The 21,914-nt window shown below is 41.0% G+C and overlaps 1 protein-coding gene across 2 annotated transcripts; it reads right to left on the bottom strand.

Annotated features, from left to right (window-relative positions):
- Window positions 1-2,809: 2,809 nt before the first annotated feature.
- SLC30A4 (solute carrier family 30 member 4) lies at window positions 2,810-20,202 on the bottom strand. Of its 2 annotated transcripts, XM_086620080.1 has the most exons (8): window positions 19,987-20,202; window positions 19,783-19,917; window positions 14,266-14,412; window positions 8,972-9,125; window positions 8,500-8,713; window positions 8,105-8,210; window positions 5,625-5,759; window positions 2,810-4,945 (listed from the first exon to the last, which is right to left on the bottom strand). In XM_086620080.1, the coding sequence occupies exons 1-8, from the start codon at window positions 20,171-20,173 to the stop codon at window positions 4,791-4,793; spliced, it is 1,233 nt and encodes a 410-aa protein (XP_086476206.1). In that variant the 5' UTR covers window positions 20,174-20,202; the 3' UTR covers window positions 2,810-4,790. The 2 variants fall into 2 exon arrangements, with proteins under 2 accessions (XP_086476206.1, XP_009979562.2); XM_009981260.2 differs by having other exon boundaries at window positions 19,783-20,202.
- Window positions 20,203-21,914: the final 1,712 nt, after the last annotated feature.

Below are 21,914 nucleotides of genomic sequence, written 5' to 3'. Positions count from 1 at the left end.
TTGTTTTGCAGCTATAAACCTAGAAGGCATGTACCCATACATTCTAAAAGCAGATTGCTATGGTAGCTGGTAAATGGGAAGGATAAGTATTTATTCTAGCAGCTTCCAAAGTCGTATCAGGTATTTCGCAGAATGGAAAATCGTGTATGATCCTTCCCAGGGCTTTCAGCCGTGGAAAATGGAATGAGGAGAATGGAAGAGGATTTGCCAGCTCCAGAGGACAGGGAGTGTCAGTTAATGCCCAGCATGATTTGTTACAAAGAGCAGGAGGATGGCATGAAGCCAGAAAGGGAATTAAAGGTGGGGAAGGTGGAGGATGTTTTGGTTTTAAGGCAGAAAGAATCTAGAGGCTTTCAGATTAGGTCTTCCTTGTGAGTTAGCAACATGATGGCTATAAGATTTTTTTAATCTGGAGATCAAAGAGGAAATGGGCTTTGCGCAAGCATATATTTGAATAAAACAGGCCTTGCAAGTCATTTGGGGGTGTTTCACACCCAGTGCTGTGCGAGAAGCTCCTAGTGACCATGTGAGCAGCAGGTGCACAGGTTGCAAGCTGGATGTTATTAGTGAAGCTGTGGAGAGGGTAGTGTGTTGCAGGAAAACAAAGTGAGAGAAGCAGTGAGCAGTGGTGTAATGCAAAATGCTGATGAAACATGATGTTTGAGTTAGGTGTGCTGACTCCTGGAATGACTGAATGTGCTTGAAGCAACCAGCAAGAAAAAAGATCTTGGCAATGCCATTTTCGATGGATAGAAGGAAATGAGCTGGGTATTTACAGTGGATTGTCCCTGCCCCTTGAAATCTCAAGGGAATTTCTTCTTTGGCAATGGACAAGCTTACTGAAGTCTAGAAAGCTACTTCAATACAAATCATGTCTAATTATCCAACAGCCTATCTTCATTTATTATATTCTTTTAGTATCTGTAGAGAGAACAGCCCTGCTCTATGCAGCCATCAGTGCAGCGAGATTCTGCCAAAATACCTGAACAAAAGACTTACTACTCATTAGTTGGTGGGTGTCTGTTGGGTTTTTTGATTTTATGTCAGAAAGCTACTTTTAAATGCCAGCCTGCTGCTCTTCTTAGTTGTTTTGCCAATTGGGAGTGATTCTGCAAGAAATAGCAGATATGTACAGTAGTAAAACAATTGAAGACCAGATCCAGGTATGATATTTTAAAGGGTAATTCTGCTGGTGTAGAAAGAAATGCTGCTAGTATTGAAAGGACTAACGTCAACACAATTTAAAACAAACAAACAAACAAAAAAACCTCACAAAATTAAGCAAGGAAAACATTCAGAAATAAAAAAGGTTTCTGTTAATTTTCTTCTTAGGAAAGAATGTTTCAGAATAGAAAAGCGAGATGTGAGGGTTTGCAGTCTGCTCGTTATAAAAATGCTTTATTGACTCATATGAGTAGGTTGTCATCAAAGCTGTATCCATGCTTCAGAAAAGGATGGGTGACAGTCACAGATGAAGAAAGGAGAAATCTCTTCCCAACATAGACTGTTAGAGGTGGCAGAATTCTCACAGGATTTTAGCTGTTTATTCAGCAGGAGTATTGCAGCACAGCTCTGAAAAGCAGGGACACTAGTTGTGGAAACTTGCATGAATCTTATGAGTCTCTTGGTGAGAGAGAAATGCCATGAAGTAAATGCATTTTAATTTCAAGCAGAGGATTCTGTAGAAGGAAGAGAGTAGTGTAAGAGTGTGTAAGTGAAATAATCTGGATGTGCTGGAGAGCTGCTTGGAAAGATACTAGATCTGACTGTTAGTTATACTAAGGCTCCTTGCCTCTAAGCTGATACTGAAAATGACCTTGCAACGTCTGTAAAAATAACTTGTCTTCTTTTATAGGCACTTGCACTTCCTGAGTAGTGTTCTCGTGTATTAGGTCATAAATTCCTGGTAGTTTATTTGCAAATCAGTGTTATTTTCTGAATATTTCTCTATCCTTTTAAGTGTGTTTATTACTTGGTTATTTTTATAGTTCTGTTGTGCTCATTTATTCCATCACAAGGAGTACTAGAAGTGATAATATGCATATTCCTTTTGATGTTGATTAACAGCAGATTCAGAAGAATACTGCATTCTTACATTAAACATAGCAGTTCCTGACAACCTGTGCCCTGAATAATTTATAAAGAGTAAGAAAAGGATTAGAGGTAGGTCACACAGATACAAATTTCTGAGTGAGTTTAGTTAGATCTTACAACAGGGCATGTACACTTCAGAGTCTCCCTGAGACAGATGCATTCTTTTATTCTTTTTATTCTCCTTTCATCTTCCATTGCTTTTTCTCTGAACTCCTTCCAGTCTGTAGGCCTTGATAACAAGGGCCCCTCAAGGGTGAATGCAGGGTTTCAAGAATGTTTTGCCAGTTTTATGGCTGCTCCTTCATTATAATTTGTCAGCTTATATTTTCTGAAGTGCAATTATTGCACAGGAAATAAATTCTGACTGAAGAAGGAGACACAATTCATTCCATATATAGCACCTGCAAACTGAGTTAAGCTTGAGTGTGCAGATGCTTCAGAAAACAGCTGCTGTAAGAATCAAAGATGATGACAACAGACAGCAATACAAATAAATATTTTATAAGACAACGATGTGAAGTTTAATAATTGATTTAATAAAACCCACAATAAAGCAACACATTTCTGCTTTTTTCTTCAATTAAACAAATGTGTAGTAAATTATTACAATAAAAAACTCCAAATACAATACATATATCTACTGTACTTCAACTTCTAATTACAGCAACTGTAAACCCCAGTTTGAGTATTAGTATGTGCAAAATACCTGTTGTTTGTGGTATTTTTTTTTTCCATTAAGTTTGTAGGATGGGATGCACATTTTTCGTGAACTGTGATATGGCTTAATTAATGACAGTGTTTGTATTGAAACATTAATTTCCCAAGTACGGCACTACTTTGCCTCTGAGCCGTATGTGCTCCTGTGCTGTACTCAAACATTCCCATTTCCTGCCCGAACAGATACAAACATAATCCAGTCTCATACACTTTTTCCAAATTAATACTGTGCTGTCAGTTTCACCTCCAAAAACTTAACGATGTGACTCCTACCTCAAAAAAAAAAAAAAAAAAGGAAAATAGGACAAGATTGTTACCACCAATTGCAGGTATAAATCAGCCTGATGAATATGAGAAACCCTAGCAAGTTTCAAAACAGACAATAGCTTAAGTATTGACAGCTGAATATCACAATATCCGTTACTGGGCAAAAATTTTCCTTTCTGATCCACATACAGAACTACTTTTGATGTCAATGGAAGTTCTGCATAAAAATCAAAGTACAGAATATGAAAAAATATTTGAAGCCAAGCTCTTATCGTCTTCTGAACTTTGTAGGTCATTTTCCTGTTGCCCTTAGCTTCTTCAATGCAAATGACTTCAGAAGCAGGCGTAAATCTTAGCTTGGAGGTGCATGATAGCTTAGTGTCCAGTTTTATTATCCTGTATACATTCAAAGAACAGGGATTCCACCATGAGGCTAAGCAATTCAGTTTTGTGGACTTTGAGGATGAATAGTCTTACCAAATTGCCTCATCCCTCTGTAAGTTAGAAAAGGCCTTTGTACCTCTGCAGGTTGTTATGATATTGTTGTCCAACACATTAGGTTTCTGAGCTTGCTTGGATTTTGCTTTATTCATAAAGCTAAGTAGTGAGAGACTGCTATTGCAGTAGCATTCCTGTCCAGATACTGCCAGACTGTGCTCAAAGCAAAGACAAAAAGGTCAGAAATCTGTGACTGAGGGAATAGTACTTATCTAAAACTTCTGCTTCCCACTTTCCTGTTAGAAGACGTATTTTGCATATCTGTAGATTGTGTTTGAGAGTATCTCCATGTCAAGCATAGTTTCCTATCATGATTTTTCTTTTAAAACAAAACAATAATGGAAAAATGATCAATTACAGGACATGTATTAATTATAACTAGAATGCATGCTAATCAACTGGCCTTTTAATGTGAATCAAGTGTTCATTTAGACATTCAAGATTATTAATAAATTCATCTTACAAGTCAAAACTTTGTAAAATAAATAACCTGTTCTAGTGTATAAACCCTATTCTAAAATACATTAAAGATAACTGATCACTTAAAACACTTTGGGTCCAGTGTTGGATCTCTAGTTAAATACCAGAAGTCTGGGCAAGGATCTTCCTGTCTGGATCTCTGAATGCCCAGATTAAAGCTAACTTTCTGGTCTGAGTACGTAAATTCTGTATTTTGCAGTGTCTCCAAAGAGACAGTTTCCAAAAGAATTCAACTAGCACTGTATGTGTTATAGTTTAAGATACTGTATGAAAATTACTATTGCAAAAATACTGTAAAATGAATTCAGGGATCATGACATATTACAGAACCCTGGCATGATCAGCATTGGAGACTTTAATTGAAATACTGAATACTTGATGCTCCATTCGGAGTGCAGGTACTTTGTGGTACATAGTTATTAAAAGACAATATTGGACTGTAATTTGTGAGGTATCTGCAGAGCCATGATGCAGTTTGTAAACAACGATCTGAAAACAGCTTTGTCTCAAAATCATCATAAATTGAATAAACCAGTACAAGGGAGAGTGCGAAATACATATTCTGTAGGGCAACCACTGCACTTTTTGCAGAACCAGTTCTCCCTGCTGCATGTTACATGGTACAAATCCACATATTAATGGTTTCTAGTTGATCATTTTCATTTTGCATTTATTGCTCTCAGTCTTTGACTACGAGATAAAGAATAAGGCAGCAGTTCCCAAAACATATGAGATTAGGCACTGGAACTCTGACAACTTGCGCAGGTTTTACTCATTTCCTGTTTGTAACTCTGAAGCTGGACAGAGCACTTGTACATTCCAAATGTGTTCAGCAGCAGTTGTCGGGCCTTGGACTGAACTTCCTCCCATTTAGATGAACTACCAGGAACTGGAAAATCAAGAAAATAATTGATAGAATTCACTCCTCAAGAAACCTGGACAATCCAGCCCTTGTCAAATTTATCACAGTGTTAACAACTAGAATAATCTTTGTTCACACTCATCTATTAATTTAATATTGTTCTGTAGTCACTATATGCTCTCTAGATATTATTTTACACCTTTAGGTCTGTATGTAACTAGAATCACATCTTCATAAAACTGTGTGTTAGACACCACCCCCTACCCTTCCTCGCGCCCATCCTCCTCCCCCAAAAAAATAAGAAATTGAGCTTTCCTACTAAGAATTAATACTCATGGTACTGTTAGATGTCTAAATCAGCACAAGTTTTGGCAAAAGATACTTATTTTTCATATCTCGGACTGTTCCACATTAGAACTTCACCTGTCTTTCTGAGGAGAAATCCTTTTTTTTTTTTTCTGCCCAAAGAATCTGTACTGGATGTTTCAGTATGAATATATTCTCTTTGCACAATTTTCATTTACACTGTGTCCTTCTGGGCCAACGGGCTCTATACCTCACAGTACAAAACCATAGTTAGTAGATTATTTTTTTTTTCCCAGAATGGTATTTCCTGGTTCAACTTCAATAACAATATGAAGAAGAGAAAGTGAGGTTTTCTTCTACACTTAGATTTAATCTAGAATTACGCTATACAGCAGCTTACCTAGTTGCAGGTGGACTATGGCAGTTGTTTTTCCTGCAGTGAGAGACCAAACATTTAAATCTTCTATGGAATAAACATCTTCAATTTTCATCAAGTCTTCCTTAATGCGATCCACGTTTAAATGCCTTGGAACTCCTGTGATACCAAACATGAGGTAAAATTAATTCTGTCTTCTGCAAACTCTCAGTGGCCTTTAAAATATCATGACAGATCTCAATGTCAAAAGAGTTTACAATTTGTGCTGTTGGAAGTGATTAGTACTTCGAAGATATCAATAGAGAAGAATATGCAAATTGGCATATTAAGTCCAGTATGGATACAGTAGTTCTACAGGCATTGCAGTGTTGTCTAAAATGTAATTTGTCCTGTCCAGAATCCACTCTCCAGCAATAGCCATCATTAGATCCTTTACAGCAATGTATTTGTGTAGACAACTTTGCTGCAGCTTCTAACCCCTAGTAACTGCATAGACCAGACTCTAAGGTCAGAATCTAAAAAGAAATGGCTAGGGCCTGTCTCCAGCTGTGTCCTGAAACTTCTCTCTTCAGGTAACTGTCCCTGCCCACGGCAAGGGGGTTGGAACTACATCATCTTTGAGGTCCCTTCCAAACCAAACCATTCTATGACTCTATGAATATATATGCAGTGGCTAACACGTATGACTTCTGTCTTACAGCGTGGCATCTGTGCAAGACAGTGATCGCTCTGACCAAACTCCTCTGGACGTAGTAGTTTCAGCAGCTACAGCACCTCTATAGCTTCCCTACTCCACCTTAGCTGTGCAAAGGGCAGAATCAAAATTTTAGATTATCAACATGGGCTTAAAAACTAGTACAAAAGTACAGAATAAACTCTGTTTCTGAATAGTTTTGTTTCTGTCATAGATTTTTACTGCTTATCTTCCAGTTTTACGGAGTTTGATTATATATACTATCAGGAGTTCAGCCACTTGCTTATCAAATTTCCTCAGAGTATTTGGAAGACTCCTCTCTTAACTTGATGCCTTACTGTATTTTAGATTGTGTTAGTTCCAGTACCATCTCTTTTGAAAGTTCAGCGTCTAGGACATATTAAAATTTTTCTTCTAGTGAAGACTTAACAAAAAATTATTTAGCTGATAAATAACTAGCTAACTGCCTGGTATTATTTCTAGAGCTTTCATTTTTCCAGGGAACACGGACTTATATTTTGGTATCTCACATCGTGCTATTGATAGACTTCCATGATGCCTTATAAATCTGTATTAAAAGCTAGAATCAAATTGCTTGTATTAGATAGTCACTTAAGTTTTTAATTTAGCATTCCTAGTATAATGATGAAACTTAAGTCAAAATGAATACTGAAAGCTGGTACAATTCCAAGGACCCTGATGTTGTAGCAGTAGTCTCTAATATAAATGCAAGTCCGTTCTCTGGAGATTCAGATTTTGAGTTGGAAGAATTCCCTAGCATACGTAAAGCCCACCTATCATCACTTTTAATAACATCATTAATTCAGAGATTTTTATGACTACCAGGATACCTGTACAAACAGCTACAACTCAAACATCCAGAATCTGATACACCATTAGTTTATCTTATCTGTTTTCTTCAGCTAAATCTTAGCTATTGCCTTGGAGCTAATTGAGGTTTCTTAAGCAAATTTCACCAGTTTTGCCTTCGCAGTGAACTTCTGTTTTGTTTGGGTTTTGTCCCGCTCCTAAATGACAGCAAAAGCACTTGACATTCAAGATTTTGAAGTCCTTGATTTAACTTCGTAACATAATAAAAGTCAAGTCAATAATAGCTCACGAGACAGCTTAAGAAGGTGCAGCTAAAACCTAGCATTTTTCTCCCATCCCTAACATGTTCACTTTCATAAGATAAAAGTACTAGATCAAGCACTAATAGTTGGCATGTTAGTTATAAGAACACAAGGAATGTTGCTGGCATCTTTCCCTCTTAACACCACATAAGATAAGATTCTTCAGCTTATGTTCAGCTTTTTCTTTCCCTTTTTTTCCCCTTCTTCCCTTTTATACAACGCTTTACTTGTAGCTTCCCCTATTGTAACAGTAGAAGCACACAAGTAATACAACAGCACTTGTGGAAAAGGCGAAGACAGGACAGGCATGAACCACATGTCCAGCCATTTGGCCTAAGCTTGCTTCCTCCTTTTACGTGCATTCACATTCCCTGTAACTTTACAGTAATTAAAAGGGGAAGTGTAGAACTGAGTCTGGGAACACGTTCACTTAGTTTAGCTGATAGCCACTGCAGACACACAAGAAAATTCTGTACGTTACAATGCAGAGGTCAGATACCTAAAGACCGCTGCAACTTAAATGAGCCATCAAGGACCAACAGACTAAAGCACCAGCAGGATAACAGATCTCCAGACACAATCCACTTTGTCAGAGAAGGTGATCATGATGTCAAAAAAGTGCCAGTGCTCGCTGGTATTTGACATGTAAAGTACTGCAGACTGTGCACAGATCTTACCTTCCAGAATAATAACTCCTGTGTCGCACAGAATTCGAACTGTTGTCAAAACCACCAGTATGGAGAATACATATGTACATATAGGATCAGCAATCTTGTATTCTGGCTGCAAGGGAAGTTCCAAAGTGTAAAAGGATGTATGAAAATAAGCTCACTTACAAAGATGTGCAGTTACTTCTAGATCAAACTTTCATGAATATTTCTTTTTGTTTGAATAGTTACAAAATACATAATAGAGATAGTATTTGCTTATTTTGCATGAATATATGAAGCTTATAATAGAATATCACAAAGTATTTTTTTCATAACTTACAAAAATGAGTCCGTTTAACTTAAATCAGCAGTGTGGAAATTTAAAACATTTCACCCTGCCTTAAAGAGTAGCCATCCCTTACCTTAAAGCGTATGATGTATGCAGCTACGAGCACACCAATACTTTGTACCAGGTCCCCAAGGGCATGTACAAACGCTGCTCTCACGGCAAGGCTGCTGTGTCCATGGCTGCTGCTGTGGGCTGTGTTAGGAGAGTTGGACTGAGGTACGTGAGAGTGAGGATGGGAATGGGAGTGGGAGTGAAGGTGGCCAGATTGGTTCAGCAAAAAGCCCATTCTGGAAGGGAAAGAAGAAAAACACTCCAAGAAACAGGCTTTAGGGTTTGGTGGGTGTTTTTTTTGCTATTTTTCTTTTTCCTTCCTTTTAAACCAAAGAATTGAAAAGTAATACTCAGTATCATTTCTTGCCTTATTTATGAAAATAAAGAGGTCCAGCAAAATTACATCCCATGAGAAAGTTACAGGCCATGAATGAATTAGCAGCTTATTCAGCAATACATTTACGAGTGTTAATGGAGAGAAAGGGAGATCTTACATTAAGTTAACTGCAACACCAACGGCTGCTGTAATCAGCATGATATCGCCATTTATTTCATAGTCCATATGGATAGTTCTTTGAACAGCTTCATACAAGAGGAATGCCATAAGGATATAGACCAGCAATACACTAATGATGGCTGACAATACTTCTGCAAACAGAAAGGAAACAACATTACAAAAGTGAGTCTCAGATCTGTTTCTATTTCCAAATTAGAATATGGACAGAGCCTTAATTATTTTAACTATTTTATGTGTATTATAACCCTAATGCACAACTAAGAATTTGTGTGGTAAATAGGATTAACAAATGGAGTTTGTTCTAATTCACTTCCTCACAGCTCCCTGTTGGTATATCCCTCAAATTATGTTTTCTCTGAAAACTACTGCGCAGATGATGACTGCGACTTCTTCAGACAACCCAGAACTTTTGACTGAGAAGTCGCAGACGAAGGCCCTGTCCAGGGGAGAGGAAGGCAGGTGATCTCAAACATCACCAGCCCATCTACAAATAAGAGAAAGCTTGATTTCAAGTGTCCACAGTATTAAGCTGGATTTAGAGAAGACTTTTACATATCTTTCTGTATTTAACATGAAGAAAAAATTATTAAAATATTAAGGAACTGAACAGTACAAACTTGTCACGCATATTACTCCTAAGCTGCTTGACATATGTGTACATACACGTTATTGCAGATTTCAGCAATGAAGGATTGCTTAACGTAAGTTTCTGTATTGCGGTACTGTGCTGTTATAACATTATCTAATGTTTACCAAATACTCATATTTCACAAAAGTAAGAGTGTTATCACGAACATTTTGGTGTAAGACTTTTATCTGATCAGCAGGGACTTTCAAAAGGGCACATATATCTAAATAAAGAGAAAATTAGAAAGTTAATTAAAAACTCCTAATATTTAATTGTCCTGCACATTCTGCTGCCATTTACATCTGTGGAAAGTGGTTACAGCTTTCTACAAGGTTCCTGCTGTTCTGATGTGAAGTAAACAGACCCAAATATTCTATGGCTCTGGACCTTAGTGCTCTCTGCCTCAGCACTGAAGTCATGAAATTGGGCTGGTAGTAGCCTAAACCTGAGGAGGATGAGTCCACACTACAGTTTTAAGGTGCTACTATAAAGACTATAGATATTTCCAAATGGGTTACTATGTTCCTTTTAACATAAACATGTTGCAGGCAAGAGACCTGACAGAGAAAACACTGGCTCAGTTAGAAGACTGTCTCAGTTATATACAAGTTAATACAGGGCTTTACAAAAAGCACTGGGAAAACGTGAATGCCAGCTCCATTGTATTGCATGTAAATCCACAGCCATGCCTGAGTAATCTGCAATTGTTGTGCGTAATACTCATTACTGTCACTTGCCAGATGGATCACTGGGATGTTAGCCTCCCTGTGTGAATTCAGAGTTAGATTTCATCTACTTGGAACTGTAATGGTTGCTCTTCCCCCTGGTTCCACATGTTGCCCTGATTTATTCCCCAGTAAGGGCAAAATTCTGCTCTTGGCTGTACCATAGCTCTAAGAATACTGATCTGAGAGTTGCCTCACTTCTCCCTCTGCTTTGAATCTGTCAGTGTGTAGTACAACTTTGATTTCTGCAGAAGGTGTCATTTCTAACACAGAACTACCTTGATTTTATTTATTGAATATTACAGTAAAAAATATGCTGCTATATAAGCATTTTAATATCACCAAAATCACTTGATCCATACTCTAAATTTTTAATGCCATTATGGGAGAAGAAACTCACACCAACGCATTCAGCTGTTCGGTAGTGTGTCAATGCCTGGACGAGTACCAGCTTTACCAGGCAGTAACAAGGCTCTGAAAGGCAACTGTCACAATCTCAAGATGATTTCAGAGCAACATGAAAATCCTGGAAATATCCATGCAAGTGGTAGCGTTCGTTACAAAGCAGGCAGATTATTCAGGGCAACAGCCTTAAAAAAAAAAAGTAATACATTGCTTAGAAGGTTTTCCAGAATGCTTTTTAAAAAAGTTGTGAAGCCATAGCACATTAGCATTTACCAGAGAAATAACATATTGTGGTTTTACAATCTAAAACCGTGTTTTCTGCAACGGAAACCAATGTTTTCCTTGCAGTTTCTTTCAGAGTCATTGTCATGTTAGTATTGTACGTATGTGCTGAGATCTTTCACTTCTTGAGAAACTAACTATGTGCTCTCAGTGAGCCGACTGATTCTGTCATTACTAACGTTGTCTCTGCAGCAATGGAACAACGCCAGGTTCCGTATCTATAGTTAAATCTGCCCAGTGTCTTGCTGAGAAAGAGGTATCTCCACTTGGTGGTGAAACAGAACTATTTTTGGCTTCAAGAATATAATCCTTTTTAGGCATGACTGCAATTTCTATTATTTTGTCTTCACTTTTCTAACCCATTCCTGAATCTGTCAGCTTCCCTTTCACCACTGAAAATGTAATAAAACTGAAGATGGAGCACACACATTATATATTCAAAGAGAATTCAAATAAACAAAACTAGTACTAATTCCCTTCTGGAATTTGACTAGACAACTAATAGGTCTGTTATATTTACAATGCAGAGTTTATGGGAACAAGATTGAATGTTCATCATTCTGCAAACAAAAGTGATAATGAGCACCAGAAACATTGTTCATTAGAATGTTTTCATGTTTATTGTATATATAGATTATCTTAAAACTTAACACAAAGCAGATCAGCCATGAGGTAGTTCTTGCATATACTCCCAGCTTTAAACAAATGCTCCATGTTTTTTCTGTGACAGATGCTCAATCTGTACTCTAACATTCTGTCATGTTTTAACATTGCTCTCAGGAAATTTAAGCTATTGTTGATCTCATATTATTTGCTGACAAGCTTCTTACATACAGGTTATTTGGAAAAATGTGTTACAGCAAGGATACACGCTAGGAGCAGCTTTGTTCCATTGCCAGTATTCACTGACGTGTGAAACTGGCCCCTCAGACCACAGCGTTCAGATTGGGTGCCTAAAACCAGGCAAATAAATTTCACAAATGTGACTTTAAAAAAACTATGTACAGTAATTTTGAACCATCCTATCATCTGTACTTGCAGAGCATAGGTCAAGGTTTGGGGGTCTCCTGCAGGGCCTTTACCCACTTCTGCTTCCGTACTGCAGCCACAGAAACTCTTCCCCCACCCCCTGGCTCTACTCATCTTCCTCCTACAGAGAGAGCTGTGCTGCGGCTACTCATGCAGAATGGCTGAGGTACAAAGGAACCCCTGGAGACTGTGTAGTCCTGCTCAAAGCAGGGTCAACTACAGCAGGTTGCTCAGAGCTGCATCTTCTTCAGTTCCAAGTAATTCCAACTGTGGAGACTCCGCAACCTGTTCTAGTGTTTGACCACTTACTGCCACTGAACAAGAGAAAAAAAGGAGTAATTGTTGAAGAACTGAGAAGCTGCTCCCTGTCTTCTCCAGGAAGAAGACAGTGGGTGATACGGACTAATTCTATGGGCCAGATCTAGCCCATCGGCCACCATTGGATCAGTCTGGCCAGTATTTTTCTTGGCAGTAAAACGGGGGCAAAAAAAGATACAGAAAGTGATGTGGCAGGACTCCTCAGGGATTTGTGTTTGCATATGGAGCTCTATAATTAATTAATTGAAAAGTCAGAGAAAATTTACAGAACTGAGTAAGATTTTAATGGTTAAATAAGTTTTGTTATTTTTTCTTAAGTCCTGTTTTAAGCTAGGCTATGGTACATTCTATATATGTTCTATATGATTTTAGAAAAGTTACAAAAACATGTAAGCTACTCCAATTATTTTTAAATAGGGTTAAAGTATGTATAAATGCTAGCAAATATCCTTCTGGAGAGCATGAGCAAATGCCAGGGGCATTGCCTGCAAGGTCAGGTTTCAGTGTTAGGGGAGCTCCTATCACAAAATTAAAACTTCTTGAAAGAAAAGTTAGTAATGGGAAATGCTGGCATTGTGAATGCTTTTTTTGCTAAAGCCCCAAAGATCTTTGCGAGTGTACAGAGTTATGCATTCATGCATTAGTGACTAACTGATGACAAATGGCTAGGAGTGATGGAGTTGTTGAATTCTACTGCTGTTCTAGCAGCCAAAATAAGAATTGCAAATAATGACTACACAAGACTGAAATTTCTTGAAACATATACGCTATAGAATGTATAGAGCAGAGGTAGCAAACTGTTGACACTAGAAATTACCTATTTAATGAAAAATAAAGGTTGAAGCTTTTGACAAAACATCTGTAAGACCTGCGTGTATATTATGAATTATTATATCCAGTTAGCAACCACATGAAAACACCCTTTATCATCATTACATTTCCAAACATGAAGTAATGAATCCTGAAAATACACTTACAAGGTTTAGTACATAATTCTATTTATACTTCTTTTTACAGAGACCTAAAACAGGCAGAGGTTAAGTAACACTATTGCAAACCATGGGACGTTCTGACCTCTGCTTTGTGTGGTTTGGGGAGTGCAAGAGGAATACTGATTTATGCAGCTTCTGGCAGGGCAGAACTCTGATAATACGCTCTATAGAACTCCTTAGTTCTGGATTAAGATATCATTTTTCACACTGAATAGGACTCTTTTCCGGTGTCATAATTCTACTGAAGTCAGTGGGGCTTTGTAAATCCTGTGCACTGACAATAATCTGTTGTGAATAACAACTGACTGACACGTACAGCTCCTGCAGCACCAGCAAGCTCCTCAGTGTGTCACACAAGCAGTGAGTGACCAAAGAATCTGCCCCTCCTTCGCTCAACAGCCTGAGTGCCAAAGCACAAAGGCACACAGGAGCCTGACCTAATGCAACAGCCCAGTCAACTCTGGATGGACTGTGCAACAACTGCATACCCACCCTTGTTCTTGCTGAGGACAGCTTCCCTCCACTAAACCCTTTTTAAAGTTTTCAGGCCATGGTTCATTTGCAGGAAGTCCTGAATCTGCTAAGCCCTATTTCCATAGAGATGGAGAGACTCATCGTGCTCCCAGTGAAGTGAAACTCTGCCATCAAACTTCACTTTTGGCTGAGGTTTAAAATTTAAAAATTTATTTTTTTATTATCTATTCCCTTGTGGCAGTACAACTTAGGTAGTGGATCCACAATGTACTACACTACGTAGCAGCCAGTGAAAGGACATCCGAGACAGGGTGTTAAAGCAATTTTCAGGTTTGTTGCTACTTTCTTTCTAGTTACCTATTCTTCTAGAATTAGGTGATCTTTACTCTGTTAATAGCAAAAGCAGGTATCTACGTACCTAAGCGATGAAATCCAAAAGTGAACCTCTTTGTGGGAGATTTTGCAGACAGCCAGAGAGCAAGCAGGGTCAAAATAATACCGCTAAGGTCAGTTAACATATGAAGTGCGTCTGTCATAATTGCTAGACTGTTAGCAACATATCCACCTGAAAACAAAGTTAGAAAAGTCAGGATATATGACATTACTGATTCTAGATAATATCCTCTTGGCACAGCTCACAGTTATTTATTTTTAGAACAATGTATTAAGTGCATAAGAGCTCTTCTTATAATCACTAAAACAGGGGTTTTTTTGCCAATGAAATCAAAATGCCATGCTACAATTTAAAGTTGCCATAGTCACAAGTGCTGTGAAGTGTGCTTTCTATTAAGAGTAACATAGAAAGGATTCACTCCTGTTATTCTCACAGAGACTACTTGTATTGTAACGTTTGCAAGATCAGGCCCAAAATAGTTTTGTATCTTCTCTCTATATATATTGCATATGTGTTTAATCTGCTGATCCTTTTATTAAACTACATCTGTTAAATATTTTGACATTAGGGAACATGGACAGAAATCGAATGACTCAATGGCAAGGAAATTTACCCTGGCCCCTTTTTATTTTTATTACATTATCTTTTAACCTTTGTTATTCCCTTTCCTGGCAGGGTGCCAATATATTGCAGACAATTACTTTCACTTGCGCAGCGTTTTTCTTTGTTAAATTTATTACCGTAATTTTTGCGCAGAATTATGAGCTGCATTGAGACAAATAACCTCAGATCAAAGGTTAGTATCTCTGTTCCAATTGGATTGCTAATGCTACTATTGGACGGGTGAGAGATTTAAACCTTGCGCCTCTCTCTTAAGCATCCCTTATCCAAAGGGAAATCAGGGACAGGCTGCGTTGTCTCTCATATGCATGAAGGTAAGCCCATTTTCTTAGAAAAGAACACATCTAGTGTCAGCTCAGCTGTGATTTAGTTTCTCTTTTTACCTTGAGATTGTCATTCAGCCTGTAAATTCCACTGAGCAAAGCACGCAGCTTGCAGGCCATTTGGTGTGGCTCACAGGCCAAAGGTATCTTCGTGTACAATTAAAACTGTCTTAATGAAGAGGGTGACCATGAGGAGGAAGCAAAGAGAAACTCGCAGCTGGCTGACTGCTTTCAAGACTAGTCAGAAAACGTGGGGGGGGGGGGGGGCTGCGGGTGTTTGTATGTACACACCTGCTGAAATTTTCCAAAGGCTGCCACAGCTCAAACATAATGAGTTTTTTAAAGCAATTCAGCAGCTTTTTGAGTAAAATGAGTTATTCCTTTCCTTTCTGAGTTGTGTTCTCACATAATTTAAAACAATATGACACACACGTGCAACTCAGCCTCTTGTATAGTCAACACAGAAGAAACAATAATTTGCATCTAAGGACATTCAATTCAGTAGTTTACATGTGTGATCATTAAAGTATGTATGTTAATTCACATGTATTAATTTTGCTAATCACTTCAAAGATGAGTCAATTCTATTTCAGCTAGCCTCTCACTTTTAAAGACTTTAAAAATAAAATTATAAAGAAGGAATTCAAGTACTGAAGCTAATCGTAATGCAGCATGTGGATTAAGAAAACATAATTAAGATTTATGAAATTCTGAAATCAAAGGTTCTCTGTTTCCAAATGTATCGGTTCATTGCTTGGTTAGAGGTGCTGCCTAAGGGCTCTTTAAACACAGTTGGCAACTTGGAGAAAAAAAGAGACATCTATAACCTTTACAAATAAGACAGCTTGATGGCTTACCACTGTTTTCAGTGACCCGTGAAGGACAGCAGTCCTCCTCATGGACAATCAATTAGAAATCTCTAAACATAGCTGAAAACATCAAAACCCTGTCAAAAAAGCTAACAAGGACTCGCAATATGTTTTTCATTTCTTGATGCAAAATGGTTCCCACAAAGTGTAAGTTGTTATCTGATTTTTACATTGACTGTTCATCAAATTGAACAACAAATACTGGGGTAATGAGCTTGGCTACACTTTGGAAAAAATATGCCAATCAAGACTTCACAAAAAAGCTGCTGAAACAAGATTTCCTTCATCTTGACATTGGTAACAGACAGCAGGAAGATTTTTACTGAACAAATTAATTGTCTGATAGGGTCTTCTGCCTTTTTCTCAGAAACTCAAATCTGTCAAAGATCATAGAAAGAAGTCAGTTAAAATGTCCCGTATGATCAAATGAAGTTTCCCAAATACTTGAGCTACAGATCAAGTGAAAACGTTCCAAAATTTGAAACCAACCAGATAGAACACAATACAAGGCTGGAGTGAAATAAATCAAACAGGTTGGGCACTGACCCAGGACTTAAGGGCTCCACCTTTAATTACTCATTGTGCTGCTGATTACTTGCCCTATGACAAGTCTTTCAGGTCAAGATCCACAAAAGTACAGAGATACCCAAGTTCTCTATTTATTCTCTGTGGAAGCTGTATGCCTGAATATTTTATAGATCTGGCCCTTAGTGCTGTCTGTCTCAGTGCCCAAATAATGAAATAGAGTGGGTAACAGCCTACATAAACTCGAGGAGGATGAACCCACACTACAGCATTAATGCTTTTACAGACAAATCCACCACCCTGAGCTGAGCTTGCCGAAGTCCTGGCTGTAATGAAGAAACATCAGATGACATGACAGGGATGAGAGAGTATTTTTACTCTCACCACCTATTATTTTTAGAGCTCTCCCTGCACTACCTAGGGAGAGGTCTACAATAGCATGAATCAGATGCAAAGCCCCCAACAGATAACACTCTTAGTGACTTCAACATCAAGCTGCCAACAGCCCTTCACATTAACTAAAATCAGTGTATATCAGAACTCTGATAGGAATAAAATCAAATAAAATCACTGTCATGTTAAAGGATGTCTACATCTGGGATATAACACTATGTTGCTTATCAAATTTACCCGAGTTCATGCTGAATCAAAGTCTCAGAGGAAAAAAACAGAGCCAAGGGGAAAAGGGAGGCATTCAACCAGATCCCTGCAACAGGTTTGATGCAAAGTGCCTGATGAGCTGATGTGTTGTGGCAGTGCGTGTTGGTTTGGGCTGGGATAGAGTTAATTTTCTTCCCAGTAGCTAGTATGGGGCTGTGTTTCAGATTTGTGCTGAAAACAGTGTTGATAATTCAGGAGTGTTTCTGTTACTGCTGGGCAGTGCTTACCCAGAGTCAAGGCCTTTTCTGCTTCTCACCCGACCCCAGTAGGGAGTAGGCTCAGGGAGCACAAGAAGCTGGGAGGGGACACAACTGAGACAGCTGACCCCAACTGACCAGAGGGTTATTCCATACCATATAATGCCATGCTCAGCATATAAAGCTGGGAGAAGAAGGAGGAAGGGAGGACGTTTGGAGTGATGGCATTTGTCTTCCCAGGTAACTGTTACACATGATGGAGCTCTGCTTTCCTGGAGATGGCTGAACACCTGCCTGTCAATGGGAAGCAGCAAATTATTTTCTTGCTTTGCTTTGCTTGCCTGCGTGGCTTTTGCTTTACCTATTAAGTTGTCTTTATCTCAACCCAGGAGTTTTCTCACTTTTACCCTTCCGATTCTCTCCCCCATCCCACTAGGGGTTAGGGACGGAGCGACTCTGGGGGGGTTAGTTGCCAGCTGGGATTAGACAACAACACAGTGTTATTAACCACTAGCGACACATAGAGATGTTGAAGGACAAACCCACTTTTTTCCATTAACCCATGTTCCTGAAATAAGGCCCCAAATAAAACTGGTGCAGATACAGTCAGTGTTCTGGACTCTGAAAAACAGACCGTTTCTCCTAGAGATTTTTTCTATGTATGTGCGACAAACTCTAGTATTTGTACTCAAGCAATGATTTTGCTCCCTATTCATCTTGTAGACGTTTCTGTCTTAAAGATACAATTCATAACTGTCCTAGGACAAATGATCCAAGAGTACGAGCTCATTTCACAGGAACAAACATCAGATCTTCAGTCATTACTGATCAAATTTGCACAGGTGAGGAGGAGGATGTAGGTCCCATGTTACTACACCTGAGGCATCTTTGTTCTTTACTTCCAGAAAGTTTTTGTGACTTTTTTTTTTCCTGGTGAATTATGGCCAGTAATTCATCTAATTAGCTCTGATATAGACTTGTATGTTAAAAGGAAAGCAATTTAAAAGCAATTAGTTGTTCTAGTTGCTTGGGACCTGGCTCAACATAACACATCAATGTCCTCGCACTGTGTAACGCTCCCAACTACTTCAAATCTCCCAACTACTTCAAATCAGGGGAAAGTGGATAACAGTTTAAGCATTCTTCAGGAGGCCGAGCAGCACCAAGCAGACACTTGCACTGAATGGCATGGACGTATCCAAAAGACAGATGGTAACAGGATACTAAATTGTTAAGTGAACAGAGATTAAAAGATAAATACTATGCTTTGTAAAAATAATTAGATAATGGCGAAGGCATAACATTGAATAGCTCATCCATGCATCCTATTCAAATTTAATTTTATTTCAAGCTGACGCTGCTATAGCCTATTAAATAAAGCACAGTCGTTTTGTACAGACTGCTGTATAATGCACAGGTTCTCTTCAACCTGAATAGCAAATGATAGCATGCCTTTAAGAGGGAGCAATAAAAGCTGAACTTGAGCACCAGGTTCATTCTTCTGACCAACAACAATCAGATGCTTACATAAAAACAACTTTCCAGGTGAAAACCCACCACACTTCTGCCAAGTACTAACAAAAACCACAAAGAATTCGATCAAACTACTCGGTATTCTTATGTGTTGTAGTGGGAAGTGTTAAAACAACTATAATTTTAATTGACCTTGATCATATCATTGATGTCTGGATGGAGCATATGCTAGTCCAGAGCACAGCAGGACATCAGAAAGTTGTCAAGAGTGGCTTCTCCACTGGATTGTTACTTAGAGCTCATGATTTGTCTTCTAACTTGTGAATAACAGTGTATTGCTGTATCTGGTGAATAAGTACAAATACCCCTCAACAGTAGAGTTTTGTTATTATGGTAAACGTCGCACTTAGAAACTGTATTTTCCTTTTCTTCTCTTGCTGCAAACACAGCACGGTTTTATGGCAGTAATTAAAAAATACTGAGGATTAAATTATTCAACCTATTTTATTTTTGTCTGTAATAAAATGCGATTTCTCCCTTGTTTAAAACACCTTACAAACTTACAAAACAGGAGAAATAAAAAGCCATTAGACATATAAGAAATTCATAATTTATGCTCTTTGGGGGGACTGATGAGATTCAGGTACGAGAAGTTGCAAGTTCTTTTTTGTTCTTTTTTTTCTTTAGTTCTTTTCTTGCATGGAAAATACAGGCGGACTTTGCTTTCTCGCTCTCTGAACTTGCAGCTAATCTCTCCGATCTCTCCCAGTGACAGATGGTTTCTCCTGTTAAATATTTTAAACCAAGGCCGAAGCAGCGTAGCGGGCTGCGAGGGACCCGGGCCGGAGAGGGCGAAAAGAGCCCCCGACTCACCTATGAGCTCGCCCGTCATGAAGAGGAGATAGAGGAGGGCAGCGAGCGTCAGCCGCTTCTTCACCTTCCGCTGCTTGGAGCGCTCCCGCCGGCTGCTGCAGCCGCTGCAGGGGTCCGGCCGCCCGGGCCGGGCGCTGCGCAGCGCGATGTCCCGGTCCAGCAGGGACTCGTCGTCGGAGGGCAGGCCCAGGGGCGCCCCGTTCACCGGCGCCTCCGGGGCCGCCTCCGAGGTGTCGTCCGACACCACCACTCGCAGCTTGTTAAACCGGGGGAAGTCCTCGTCCCCCACCTCGTCCGAGAAGTCGAAGGCACTGGAGTCGTTCAGGAACAAGGGGTCCTCGCTCCTCCGCAGCAGGGACTTGATGCTCGTCCAGAGGCCGGGCCCAGCCATACCGGCGGCGCCCGGGACCTCGCCGGGCGCGGCCGATCCTCGGCGGCCGGCTCCGCTGGCGCAGCTCCCCCTCGCAGGCGGCGCCCGTCCGCTCGCAGTCCCGTCAGGGCATGTCCCCTACATCCCCCCGCCGGGCCCTGCGCAGGCCAGCCGGAACGCAGCGCGCGGCTCCGCCGCGGAGCGCCCCGGCACTACCGATCAACACCACCGCCCACCGGCACCCGCAGGCCCCCGCCTCCGCGCCGGCACCGAGCTGTGAAGCGCCGCGGGCGCTGTGGCTCCCTGGAGCCGCGGGCCGCCCCGCGGTGCCCGTCTCCCCGCTGCGCTCAGCCGGCGCAGCCCCAGTCACGGCGCGGTCGGGCAGGCGGCGCCGGGCGCAGGGCCGCCTCCCCGCCGGCGCAAGGGGAGCGCCACCGCCGCCATGCGCCGCGCATCCGTCAGCGCCCCGCGCCGGGCATGGCCGCGGGCCGGGACCGCGCCTCAGCCGGAATTCCCTGGCGCTGCCCCCGGGCCCGCTCCGCGGTGGGCGGCAGCAGTGAGCGCCGAGCAGCCGAGCCGGCAGAGGAGCGCCGGCATCCCCTGCGCGCCCGCGGACCGCCGCGGCACTGCGCCTGCGCCGCCCGGACGGGCGCGGTGCCGGTTCGGTCGTCGCGCCCGTCGCCTCGCGGTGCCGTGCGGTGCCCTGCGCCCAGCGCGCAGGCGGTGCGGCCGCGGAGCTCGGGGGGCACTGGGGGGTCGCCCGGTGCCGAGGCGCCTTTCCCTCGCGATAGTGCGACAGGCTGCGTTCGTGCGCGGTGGATAAACGTCATGCGAGGTAGAGACTTAATTGTAAAAGCTGCAGCGTCCGCGTACGGTCTGTGGATAGACGGGCTGCCCTTTTCATGTGCATTGGGAGCCTGAGCTGCACTGTTCGGTGCTCTGGCTTGGCGTTTTGAAAAGTCACACGTTTGCATTGTGTGGCTTTTTCCCTTTCTTTCCCTGTGGAAGGCGCCGTTCTTTACCCGGTCGTGTCCAGTAACTCCCCTTAGGGCAGTGTGGTGTTGTAGGAAATCACGTGTACCTTTCTGAACATTCCGTAAAGGATGTAGGGAGAAACAAACCTCAGAGGCCCTGCTGTCACATAATGCTTTCATTAACTGTGCTCTTATGTAGCAGTAATTAGATTTTTGCCTTTATTAATTCCATTGAGAGGTTATTCCTCCTCCTTGCTGGTCAGAATTCTAGAAATCTTCTAATTTCTCGCTTACGCATATTCAGGGCCAGTTTGTACTCATGGCCAAATTTTCTTACTGCGTCCATCGGTTCCCTCAGTCATAAACATTTCTGGAAAAACACGCCTGCCAGAGGGAAAGCACATATCCTGTTTTTTGACCTGGTTGAAGGAACTTACCCAGTAAAGACCGGACAGTTGTACTGAACTGCTAGATTTTGGATAAAGGCACTCCCTTTCTGGTCAAGGGCTGATAGCAGGTTCTGGCACGCATCGAGGCGGTGCTGCAAGACGTGGAGGAGCCCCTTCTTGGAACAGGCCCTGCAGGAGGGGAGCCGTGCGTAGCGAACTGGTCTTGGGTGGAGATTGCTTATTGTTGTTCTCCGTAATGATGTCCAAAAATAAACAGTATGACGCTTTGTCTGAGCTCCCTTGCCGCTTTACAATGTGGCCCTTTTCCTGAGCATGTAATCTCAAGTTACTCTTCCTCGAATGGTGCTGTCCCCAACCCTTTCACCCACCTTGTAATTC

Source organism: Tauraco erythrolophus, chromosome 14, assembly GCF_009769465.1.
Source record: "Tauraco erythrolophus isolate bTauEry1 chromosome 14, bTauEry1.pri, whole genome shotgun sequence".
Lineage (NCBI taxonomy): Eukaryota > Metazoa > Chordata > Aves > Musophagiformes > Musophagidae > Tauraco > Tauraco erythrolophus.
This window is presented reverse-complemented; position numbering and strand designations above follow the sequence as displayed.